Source organism: Sturnira hondurensis, unplaced genomic scaffold (assembly GCF_014824575.4).
Source record: "Sturnira hondurensis isolate 20B ecotype Veracruz unplaced genomic scaffold, ASM1482457v3 Scaffold0009733, whole genome shotgun sequence".
NCBI lineage: Eukaryota > Metazoa > Chordata > Mammalia > Chiroptera > Phyllostomidae > Sturnira > Sturnira hondurensis.
This window is the reverse complement of record NW_028082364.1, coordinates 3,477,340-3,490,405: the sequence shown is the minus strand read 5'-3', so window position 1 is coordinate 3,490,405 and position 13,066 is coordinate 3,477,340. Positions and strand designations below refer to the sequence as shown.

Below are 13,066 nucleotides of genomic sequence, written 5' to 3'. Positions count from 1 at the left end.
AGGATAAGGAAGTAGGTAGATAATTACTACAATTCATCCCTAAGGAATGAAGGAATGTCCACTGTTCTGGCCAGTCCTCCTCTCTGCCCCTCCTGGCTGTCCAGGTGCGTCCATTCGTGTCTACCAGGGCTGATCGGGTCCAGAGTCAGCAGACAGAATGGCCCCCATGTGTATACTTTTTATTCCTAAATTGGGGCTCATGTCCTACAGGGCTTGTAACCCATCACAACTTCTTTTATGAGCCCTGGCGGTAATTGTCAAAAAGCAGCCCATGCCCATAGTCAGCCCCTCTGGGCCCCCACGGCTCCCACCCCCACATCCTTATCCTTAGCTCTCCTGAGTCTCCTAAGCAGAAGGTACTTCCCAACACTCAGGCAACAGTACATTTCATAAGGAGAAAGGGCACCCCTGCCTTGCTCATGCGCACCCACCCAGGGACCACTGGCCTTGTCAAATGTTTGTAGGTTGAAAGAGAGCAAGAGATGAAAAGGTTTGATGCAGTCCAAAGGCCTGCAAGAGACCCTGCCTCTAAATTCCTCTTAAGAAACAAAAATAGTCACCCAAAAAGTTCTCAGTCATGTCCTGCTCAGTCCCCTTTCAGAGACTCTCCGACAAGACCACAGAAGACGGGCCTCGGGGAAGGCTGACATGGAGAGAGGAAAACAGGCCGATCTCCTCCTAAATGTTTGGTCCCCAGCTGATGTTTTGGTGGTTCTGCTGCATCTTTTTTTCTGTGATGCCCACATGACCACCAGCACCCTTCCCCGCCCAGAAGGTGGCTTCCTGAGAGATGTGCACCACGTGAGCGCTGAAAGGGGCCGAGCAGATTCAACAGAAATGGGGGCCCCGCTTCAGTTTCTTTATTTTGAAAACAGCTAAAGAGAACATTTTTTGCTTTTAAGGTCAAAAACTCCTTATATTTTATTTCACTTTTTGAAAAACTTATTTATTTTTAGAGAGAGGAGAAGGGAGGAAGAAAGAGAGGGAGAGAAATATTGATGTGGGGTTGCCTCTCGCACCCCCTCAACTGGGGACCTGGCCTGCAACCCAGGCGTGTGCCCCGACTGGGAATCCAACTAGTGCCCATTGGTCCGCAGGCCAGCACTCAGTCCACTGAGCCACACCAGCCAGGGCAAAAACTCCTTATATTTTAGCAACACAGACTAAACCACTTACAACTGAAATTGATACAATATCTGGGAATTTCTTCAAAATAACCTGAAAGGGAGGGAGAAGATCAGGAAGATGGACAAAAGAGGACCGTCCAGGAGCCGATCACTGCTGAGACCAGGTGACAAGTACACAGGGGTTAGCGCTATTTTGTCTACTATTGCATATGCTACAATTTTTCCATATCTAATCAACTGAAAAGACACAGGGTAAAAACTTTTACCCAAAGAGGGAAAAGTAACATTTGGCCACTAAACGTCTCATCATGAAAGTATCATCTAGGCTGATTCCCCTTAATGTTTCACTACAGTGCCTTTACTTTTAAAAATTAGAGTTCAGTTCATAGAAATTTTTTAAATGACCATACACCCAGTATACAATGGTTTTCACATTTGATGAAATTGTGCTATTTGCAAGATATTGAACTAATTTTCCATTTGACAATTTGCTTTTTTATAACACCAGAACCTTTTGGAAGCTAAATATCAGANCTAGGCTGATTTCCCCTTAATGTTTCACTACAGTGCCTTTACTTTTAAAAATTAGAGTTCAGTTCATAGAAATTTTTTAAATGACCATACACCCAGTATACAATGGTTTTCACATTTGATGAAATTGTGCTATTTGCAAGATATTGAACTAATTTTCCATTTGACAATTTGCTTTTTTATAACACCAGAACCTTTTGGAAGCTAAATATCAGACATATTTCATTTTATCTTCAGGAAGATAAGACAAAAGACATGAGAAAGCAAAGGGTCGGGGAGGCGGAGCCGTCTGCCCGAGGTCACACAGCTAGTGCGCGGCAGAGCCACGTCTGGAACCAGGGTCCGACTTCCACACTGTAATCAGGAGACTCTTCTGAGCAGCAACGTTCTTCTGTTGGCTTTTGTTTGGGGGGTTTTAAGGTTCTCACAGAGTGTTAAGATGACAGCTGCTATTTCACTGACTAGCATTTGATGCAATCCTCAAAAACAACTGGAAGGATATTTAAATATAAATATGGCTTTCAAATATAGAATACTGCCCTGGCCAGGTGGCTCAGTTGATTGGAACATCATCCCATACACCAAAAGGCTGCGGGTTTGATTCCCAGTCAGGGCATATGCCTGGGTTGTGGGTTTGATACCTGGCTGGGGTGCATGGGAGGCAAGTAATAGATGTTTCTCTCACATCAGTGTTTCTCTCTCTTTTTCTTTCCCTTCCTCTCTCTCTAAAATCAAAAAACATGTCTTTGGGTAAGGCTTGAAATAAATAAATAAATAAGTTATAACACTGAGGGATTATGATTGGGATGTAACTGGTAAATATTCAGCAAACAGAAACTGCCCACACAATATGGAAAGTACTTGTACAGCTTAAGGCTGTAAGCTTTAATCACTCAGTTTGTAAACATCAGGGGCCGATGGAGTTCTTCTCGGACAGATAATGGAACCTGCACTCTGCTACCTGAAGGTCCCCATGTGCCTTCTGTGGTGCCATTTTGTCACCAAACTTAATAAGCACATCTGTGTACAAGGAAGCTTGTGTAAGTATGTATTTATTAATGTTCACATTAATAAAATATTTACAAATGCTATTTACACATTGGTTTTTTTTATACCTAAAGCTGAATGTTAGTTTACTTTAAGTTTAAACAGCTCATGGACAAAAAATAAAAGGAACCTATTTGGGCCAGTTACTAATTTACTAATTAGTAAATTTACTAATTACCAGTTACTAATTACTGCTTATAATAAGGAAAAAACACATGTTTGGTATCACTCAAAGATTAGCACAGGTCTGAAATACACTCAATAAACCAAATCAAAATGGTTTTTCTGAGATGTCTAGTCCTATGCTTAGCCATAACAAAGCAGGTGCTCAATATGTATGTGGTAACTAAATTAATTAAAATATGAAAAGCAAAACTCAATTTCAGGATAAAAGCCAAAATATACCCAAATCTATGCTATCTTTTCCTGGCTTTAGCAAAAAAAATCATAAATATCCCATTAAAATGTAATTTTCTTTAATATATACAAATGTTTTAAGTTTCTGAAAATAATAAATATAGGCAAAATTTTTCAAAATATTGGAAGGCTACCAATGCTAATGAAAGTTTAGGGACATCTACAACTATAAAACTTCACTTCGAGAAAGTTAATAATTCTGCTAAAGGTTTATCTGTCCTGGTTGCTTCTAGCTTATTCAAAAGTAGTCCTCTGAGAGGCAAAATGCATGTAATAAGATAAGCCATCCTAGGGCCTGTTCAAACTGTTCACAGATGTCCAAACTACATTTGTAATTATTTTAATTTCATGGTTTTACTTAATATTAGCGATCCATACTTTAAATTTTTAAAAAATTAAGCCATCTAATATGGCCGTACACTCAAGGCACCTCGCAATAACCCTTCACTGTCAGGTATTATTCTCCTGATGAGGTACTGTCTTCCTGGGTTTAAGCAATTTGCTCAAGGTCACAGAGCTAATTAAGTTCACAGTCAAACTTATGTCTGGATCCGGAGCCTGTGCTTCACCCTACCACATTTCTGGACTCACAACATAGCCTTTCTCGGTAATTACTCAAGCTTCACCCTGAGAAACTGATTAAAAACCGGGTCTACACTTTTATCTTTCTATCTACTAAGAATTTTCTGCAAACCTCAAAATGGAACTCCTTCGGTTTTAGTAACACAAAATGTGATGAGAATCAACACTACATTTGGAGTTAAAAAGGTAAATGTTGCTATAAATGTATCATGGTAAAATGTACTTTAATTTACGCAAGAACAATTTTCTTTGAACAATTAAAACATAAAATAAAATGAGTTTTGTCAGGAAAAATTAAAATAAAGGCTAGGGTTATGGGCTCCGTGGGCCTCAAAGGGAAACACCCGACATACACAAACACACTCTTATCTGCCACGGGACCAAAAACCAAGATACAACAGCCGAGTGCTGAAACAACGTGATGATGGATCTCCAAGCTGATTTTCCTTAGAGCGAGACTGAGAAAAGTCCTAAGAAAAATACACTTAGACTTTAAAATTCAAAGTAGACATATGCTAATATTAAACATTGGTTTTCCATGTCTTTCTCCCGAACACCAACAAGGGTTATTCTCAAAAGCTTACACTCATGAACTAAGTAGCATCTTTCCCGTTGCAAGTAGCAAAACACACATTCAGCAGGCTTGCAACAAACAAGCTTTTCCTGAAAGATGCTAAGCAATGTGCTGATCATTTTCCATGGCTTCTCTGAAGACAGCAACCAAATGTAATTGAGAAACTCTACCCGACCCAAAGTCTATTCCACCGGAAAACCAATTAAACCTGGTTAAAAGGCCTTCTAGAAAAAGGCGTAAAACCGAATGTGGCAGGCTTTTTCCGAAGTTTTTCCAGTATCTCAATTCTGCCAGAGCCAGAACCATCCAGCCCATACTTTTCAGTGGAAAAAAAATTGTTTCCCCTTCTCTAATATAAATAAATAAAAAGTCAAAGACAATGTTTCTATGCAAAAATCTCTTTTGGAACTATATTAAAAACAAAAAGTGTAATGAGGTTGCACTTCAGACAATTTAATACTTCACCATGACTTTGGAAACTGAAGCAATGCAGTCAACTTTGTTTTAAAAGGAAAGACGGCACATCCAACTCTGAGGACCAGTAAACTGACAACACAAGGAGAGTTACTGAGGGGACATGAATTATCTGCCCAGGTGGGACAACAAATCCGTGGTGACAGTGTCCTAAAGAGCAAATGATCCCTAGACCTTGACATGTCTCCCCATCCACCTAGTGTTAGTGTTATCCTTGTGACAAATTTTGTCCCCCTCTTCTTCCGCCTACTTCCTGATTCAGAGCTGACGGAGGTGGGAACACAGCTGAGCTGAAGAGAGAGAGAGCACCAGAATAGACAGTACCAATCCCCTTTCCTTTCCCGTAAGGACAGAAGATCCAGGCACCCCTCCAAAGAAATGCTGTATCCAAACATAATAACGGGCTGGTGCCTCAACGTACGATCTGGTTCGGACAACAGAATTCCAGGATGTGCTGACAGGATGGGGCAGATTTCGTCCCCACTTCATGCAAAGGTCAGATCATGTCTGCAGTCACATGAACACAGACCTTGTTTCTTCATTTTGAAATTGGGACAATAAAAGCAGACCTCATGGGACTGAGGAATCTTGCATAAGAAGTACATGTGAAAGCACCTAGCTAGCTCAGTGCCTGGCATGTGGTATGTGCTGAAAACACAGAAAACAAATTTACCTGAATGCCGTCTAACATTTAAAAGCTGATAAGTAAATGTATTCTATTATTTCCTATTTGCAAAATGTTATCTATAATCAGCTTCTGACCATCCTGTACCCATTAGTCTCTGTAAAATTTTTCCTCTCATCTTACATGCTTCTGGGAAGCGTTTCTCCCCCCCCAGGCCCGTCCTTCCCACCTGTATTACCTCCATGTGAAGAAGCACTACAGCAAAATGTCTGAGCCAAATCTTGTGTATAAATAGTAATAACAACAATAATTCCTACCTTGTGACTGCTGAATGAAGTAAATGAGTAAATAAATGTAAAACACTTAGAATATCATAGGCGTGTTAGTTTTATTAAATATCTAATAGCTCAGGCATATATGAAAACTGGATTTGAGGTGTATTATCTGAATTCACACAATGAAATATTTAAGTTCAGAAAGCATAACTTAGAAACAGATTTTAATACAAAAAATCCCAAAATATAATGCCTTGTCATATGAGTTATTTAGAGGATTATTCACAGATTTGGGATCTTTGCTCTTGCTCCAAAACACGGAAACGAAGAGAAGGTTAGGACTGGCCAGAAAGACTAATTAAAAATGTTATCACCCATTTTAACTCACTGTACGGATCCAAACCTGCACTAAAAAACATAAAACCCGTTCTGATTCATTTGAAATTAAAATGAACATTGCCTACTATTAGTTACATTTCAGGTACATGATTTCCTTTTAGTATAACCCTATCACGCTAGCCTTTGGTAGAATACCAGTATCATAAAGTAGCTACGTAAACTCTATTCTGTAATGTTTGTGAGAAATTGAAAGATCTCTTACGCCTAAGGAAGTGTTTTCTGATAGGAATCGAAATTGAATTACTGATTTCTATACAGTATCTTTCCAAAAATTAATAGCGTTCAAGGTAACAGGTTTAAATAAGATAGCAGTGAGTTTTGTTTTGTTTTTAAAAGTGGACTGTGGTAGCAGGAGCTCAAATTTCGCAGTAGCTTGTTTTGAGACGGAGGGGGATTTAGGAATCTCCCAGGTCACCCCCACATTTTATGAGGAAACCGAATCCTCCCAATGCTGATAGGGCCAGAACACAGCCCAGTGCTCCTGACTCCCAGCCACATTAACGTTCCTTCAAGTTTTTTCATATCAAATTTAACCAGTTTGTATCAACGCCAAACAATTTTTTGTCCCAAATAATTCAAAAGAATAACTGTTAACACACACACACACACACAACTGCATTCATTCAAGTAAGTAGGCACCAGCTTAGCAGTCAGTTTACTAACTTTTTATGCTATTTCCAAAACCCAATTGAGGATTTCATGCCATAAAGATTTTTTTCAAATCACTTATTTTGATTACGACTTTCCAATTGCCCCAATGCTGGAGCCCAGACACTCATGCGAGTGTGCGCGCTGTCTCTGGCTCTCCCTCTTCCTCAATCTCTAAAAAACTGTGAGCAGAAATCGGCAGCATTTTCTACAATCCCACTGTATTTCAGCCAGGTGTACTGACTCATCCTGGCGATTCTCGGCATTACAGACAACAATTCCGAGGGAAGAGTTAGTTCCTACCAATATCTTTTAGTATTGGTCTTATTCTATTTTATTACTATTCCATAAACCAGCTTAACCTCTCAGGAAACCAATTGGTTAAAAAATTTCACTTTTTAATCACATTCTATTAGTGCCATAAAAATATTAGTCAGGTGCATACATGAACAGTTTATTCATTTTCTGAAATTTTTACTTTTCCCAAAGCAAACCTTTACCAAAGTCAGTAAACTGAGAAGGGAAAATAAACCATGAAGTTACTTCATCAGCGTATAGTAGCAAAATTAGGAAGAATAGTAACAGTACATTCAATATTCAATTCTGAGCCCCTTAATCCAGTTAAAATGTATAAAATGCCATCTTAGATTTTTTAAATTAGCAATATACAAATAATCCATAAAAGTTGCCTTTGCATTAAATTTTCCTTAAATTTATGCTCAAAGAGCAAAACCAACTTTTTAAAAATCAACTTCATGGGACTGCCAATGTTTTAAACGGCCTCTGACCACTAAAATGCAGTAATTTCTCCCTTCATTTTGAGTGAACTCCCTTTCTAAAAGCAGAAGCCAACAGCTTTATGATACTTACGCAAAAAATTACTTTAAATAAAAACTAAAACTAAATGTAACCAAATATTTTAAGTTACATCTTAACCACTACACCTGAATCCTCACTAGGGGATATTTACTTCCTTGGAGTGACACAGTGTTTTCTTAGCAAACTTCCCCCACCACTAAGTAAATAAACTATTAATTAAAACAGATTAATTCTGCATTTTATCTGTGGTAGCCCTTGCAGAAAGATCTCTAAAATAACACTCCAGCTATAGCACTATGTATGTGTACTCATACATGTACACAGATATATTTTTAATCCTTGTTTTTTAACCTAGAGTTTGTGCTCTGACCAGCTATGCGCTGCCGGGCAAGTTATTATATCTTTCTGATTCTCAGTTTTCCCATCTGTAAAATGGGACAATCATCGAACTTACCTTGTGGGCTTGTGAGGACTGATTCAATGCTAGCTTACCACCTCACAGAAATTCCCTAAACACATACAAATGATCATACCCTGGAAATACACAAATTCAGTGAGGCCTCTGATGTTCAGTTAACTATGAAATTCCCTGTATCCCACATCTCGCGACTAGACTGGCTGCTCATTAATTCAAAAACATCAAACAAATGTGACTCCTGCAGAACAAGGATACACTGGTGGCGAGAAAGACAAGTGATCTTGGCCTGGATCTATTATTAGGCATGGTTAATTATCTACATGCCTAGTGTTAACACTGGAAAAGAAACAAATGGGTGAAAAGGCATCATTAGAAGAGTCACTCTGGATCTACAGTTTCACAGTATTCAAAAATAAATGGGCATGAAGAAGAGACAGAGACTGAGATCATTTCTCGGGTCACCCTTGCTGACACACAGCAGGTCAGAAACTGCAAAGAGGTTTCAGAGGAAATTAGTGAGTTCAGACTGCCCGGTTCAGAGAAGTCCCAGGTTTAAAATACAAGCAGCGAGAGAACTGCAATTTAAGAGTCAGTTTTCAGTAACTCACCACCTTACAGCAGAGAAAAAGGAATTTTTTGGTCACAGAGTTACTGCATTTGGGTAGAAACTGCTCATCAGTTTCCACACTAGAAAGACGTTTGTATCTCTGTCGTACTTACTCTCATGTGAATAAGCAGGGAAAAACCAACCCGGATTCTCTTGTCAGGCTAGAGAGGTACTGCAGTTCATAATTACGACATCACTAACTACCTGGTATGAATTATGCCAAGTCACACAATTATCTATGGGAAGCTTACAAGGAGAAATTTACCAAAGAAACAGCCGAGTATTTTGTCCCAAATTACACTCCTCCCCTGCCCAAACACTGTCTGATATCTAACTCATATTCTAAGAAGAGCTCCGATATGAACACGGACAAGTCAAGCACTCTTAGACACCACACCATGCTCTTTCCTTATTCATCTTAATCTCTTAGGGGAACACAATCTTACCGGAAAAGGAAAAATGTTGTCGGCCCTGTTCAAGCTATCCTCCATCCAGGACTTAGGAGCAAAGGCAGAGCTGGGGCGAGCGTACTTCTGGAGCTGTATATGATTGCTTGCAAAATTTTTCTTCAAAGGCGAGATGGAATTCAGGGGCGTTATTCCTCCATTCAGCCCCCTGCGGTGGTCGCGGCCTTGGGAACCTCCCCAGCCACCATATCCACCACCTCCTGGGCTCCAGGAGGACGAGGGTGTAGGAGAGGGGCTCTGGTAGCTGCTCCATGGAGAGGGGGGTTTGTTAAGATTATTCGCCAAATGTGGCAGCTGGTTAAAAGCGGCATTTCTGTGTGTGAAAGGTGGCGGGTGGGGACTGGCAGGAGACCTCCTTTGCTGCTGATGCTGGCTGTGATGATGCTGGAAGTGAGGATGATGAGGGTGGTGCTGTGAGATAGGCCCGATCTGCGGGGAGAAGCTGCCCCCGAAGCCAGGGCTGACGTGATGGGGGAAATTTTGAAACAACAGAGCACCGTTATTAGCTGAAGCAGCTGGGACCCCTCCCTGGTGAAAGAAACTGGCATCTTCGTTGATGATTGCAGAGGAGGAAGGCGCAATGGCGGCTGACCAGTTACTGAAACCGGTGAGGGACGATGCACTGGACGTCAGAGGCTGGGTGGAAGTACCGAGCCCCGCAGCTTCTTGATAATCAAACCCTGTCAACACTGGTGACTCGATTCTGATTTTCTCCTTCCCACTGCCGCTTTCTGAAGAGCTGTCCCCTTGATTTTCTTCCGATTTCGCCTTCTCGGTTTCGGGCAGTATTCCAGCTTCCTGACCTGGACTGGGGGAGAGCTGCTGCTTGTCCAAAGGGTCTTGCTGTTCCGGCTGCTGACTTTTTGCCTTTTCTGACCCCAAGATCTCATCCTGAATGTTGTGGGCGGCAGGAGCAGGAAAGAGCCAAGCTGAGCCGGCGCTGCTGCCATTGGCAGCTGTGTTATTATTTATAAAAGCAGCAGGGCTGGGGGTGGCATTTTGGTGATGGTGTGGAGGCTGCAGGTGCGGATGGAACCGGACCGGAAAAGCAGATTTATTCCCAGTGTTGCTTTGCACTAGCACTCCAAACCCGTAATCCCCCATTTATTATTTTTAGGAGCAGAATCTTACAACAACAACAAAAAAAACCCCACGACAACCTGATGTCTCACGCCTTTGTAGCCTCTACCCCAAATGTGTTTGTTTGAAATGTCTTATTTATAGCTAGCTCAAAGATCGCAGCTTGTCACCCTAAATAGTTCTGATTTGGAATTCTGGTCTCGGAAAGGAAAAAAAAAACAACTGAAAAATCAAAATCTCTTAAAACATTGACATGAATCCAACTGGGCTTATTTCTAGGAGGGAATAAAAACGAAGAGGGTAAAAATCAAGTCTTTGGTTAGTAAAATAGGCGCTTTCTTTTTCCAAAGGAAAATGCACATGAATGACAAAAACACAGCTTCTCAAGCATCTATACACGTAGAAGAATAAGCATTGCGCGGAGTAAAAATATATAGATATAATTTAACAATCACATAGGGTCTTCTTCCTCAGCAGTTTAGATTCACTCACATAAAAATTAGAATAGGGCGAGAGGGGAGAATACGTTTCTTTTCTTGGCAGCTTGGTTAAAAAAATCAGGAATAATTTAAGGACATTATATATTATATATTTATATATATAGATAGATTATATTAGATTATCTGGGGCGGGAGGTGAGTTCCTGGTTGCGGGCGAGGAAAGCGGCATCGACTAATGGGAAGATGGTCGCAGGGAGGTTTCTGCGGCTCCTGGCCCTGTTTCTGCTCGTTCACGGGGTGCAGTTTGGGCCTCGAGGGCTGTTCCTGAGGCTCTGGGTGCAGATCTCGCTGCGGTCGCTGCTCCTGGGCTCCCCCCCGGCTTCCTCTCCCCCATGAAATGGGTTGGAAACACCCGTTTCTCCCTCCGAGGGGGGGTCGCGATCGGGAAGGATTAGCAAGACTCGACGAGGACGAGCCGGCGGCCCGGGCGTGCGGGTACCGAGGGGGCGACCTGGAAGGTCCCGCGGTTTCGGCCTCTTCCCCTCTCTGCGGCTCCGGGGTTTTTTCCCCTCATGGGACCCAGGGGCGGTTTGTTCGGTTCTCTCAGTTCGATTCTCCGCAGCGGGGGGAAGAAAGAGGGAAGAAAAGGAAAAACCCACTAGTGTAGTTATCCTAAAAGAGAAGGGCCTCCCCGCTTTGCTCTCTCTTTCCCCCAAGATTTTTTTTTTAACTATAATTTAGAAGGCTTTTGTCTCTCCTCACGGTTGCTGGGCCGTCGTCGTCGTCGCCGCCGCCGCCTCCGTCGCTTTACCCCGGTCCCGCAGCCCCCGCGGTTGTTGCGGCGGACTCCGCCTGGCTCGTCTGCTCTCCTTTTTCCTCCTCTTTCTCCTCTGCTGTCTCCGTTGCTGCCGCCGCCGCCGCCGGCACCACCGCCTCCCGGTGCCCGGGTCCCGCAGCCGCGGCTGAGTCCTTCTCCTAAGGACCGAGCCGAGTGAAATGACAACCAGCTGGAAAGACCGAGAGACACTTCCGGTTCGAAGAGGGAGGGGTGGGGCGCCGCAGACACACCGCCCACCTGCCTGGGGACCAATCAACGGTTAGAATTTAGACTAGGCCACGCCCCTCCACTCGTGTCCCCTCCCAGGAAGGTCGAAAAGGTACTTCGAGAGACGCCCCTTCCGCTGTGCTTCTCCCAGTGAAGCCGGCTGCCTGGAGCCAGCTCTCCGACGCAGAGAGAGCGCAGCAGGTCGCCATCTTTAGTGTGGGCAAAGGCCTCCTTCGCTGTTTGTCTTCCCTAACACTTTGCTAGGGTAGCAGGCAGAGACGCGCGGAAGAGAACAGATTCCTTGAGCACCACGAAAAAGAGTCAAGGTGTTGGGGATCGGTGTTGGGGATCGGAGTGGCGACCCTCGAAAACACGGATGAACGGAAGGACTGCCCACAGTAAAGGTGGTTCCCCAGGCGTTACTTGCTTTGGCCCGAGCTCCGCCCCAGAAGGAGTCTTCCCAGCAGCTAGGTGGTGCCTAGAACTGCGTACTGCGTCCCTCTCCTGCATGTAGACCTCACGCGTGACTCTGCCTTCACCTCCCATTCCCCCACCCCCACCTCCACCCTGGCTCAGCTCTGGTGTGGCCTCTCAGGCGCAAAGATACAGCTGCCCGAGGCGCCGGTGGCTGATTCCTCATCCCCACCCGGTTCTAGTGCACCTTACGTGCTGTAGCAGAGGGACAGTTTCAAAACGAACATCTTGCAGTTTTTAAAATCCTTACCCGCTCAGATCTCTTCTGTGGCTACCCATTGCCTTGCCTAAGTTCGGTATTCAAGGCTTCTGCACTTCTGCGGGCCATAAATCATAACGTCTCACCTCCCTCCAAACACCCCACACCCTTCCTGTCTTCTGCACCTGGCAAACCTCTATTTAGTTTTAGAAATCAGTTCAAAAGCTACCCACTCTGTCTTATGAATTCTCTCTAAGCATCCATGCCCCTGTATACATCTCATGCTTTTTGGTTTTTCATCACAATATATTGTAATGGGTGCTTATGTTGGCCAGACCTGTGCTCAACTGTGGGCTCTTTGCACAGCGGACATTGTCTTTCCTGAATGACAGTCCCCTTTCCGAGTCTGAATGATGGCATTCCTTCTGCCTTTTGGTTTGGAGCTCACATCTCTCAAACTTTCTTATTTAGCGGACTCACGTGCTGCTGCTCAAGGGTCTTGTTCATCTCTGTACATTCCGACACTACGACCGCCATCGGGGTGTGTTGCCTTGCTTCAGCACCAGCCCTAAAGATCAGAGTGAGTGAGTGTTCTCCTTCAGCAGGAAATTAAACATGAAAAAAAAGAAGTCGGCGTCGTGCCAGAAGTGGCTATGATGAGACTAGGGATAAAAGAGAAATCATAGACCTTCGAGGAGACTCTTACGAACAAAGATGGCTTCTACTTCATTTCCGTAGCCTTAGCTCAATGGCTGGACTTCTGCCACCTGTTTCTCAGTCCCCCAGCACTTCCAGGTACAGCACCTGTGAGAGCCTTA

The 13,066-nt window shown here is 43.3% G+C and overlaps 1 protein-coding gene across 3 annotated transcripts in view; it reads right to left on the bottom strand.

The window, feature by feature from the left end:
• Nucleotides 1-11,543, bottom strand: part of CPEB4 (cytoplasmic polyadenylation element binding protein 4) — a 55,775-nt gene extending 44,232 nt beyond the window's left edge. For all 3 annotated transcript variants that reach the window (XM_037057796.1, XM_037057797.1, XM_037057798.1), the window contains exon 1: nt 8,990-11,543. In XM_037057796.1, coding sequence (XP_036913691.1) covers nt 8,990-10,114 — 1,125 coding nt within the window. In that variant the 5' untranslated portion in view covers nt 10,115-11,543. The remainder of the gene's footprint in view (nt 1-8,989) is intronic.
• Nucleotides 11,544-13,066: the final 1,523 nt, after the last annotated feature.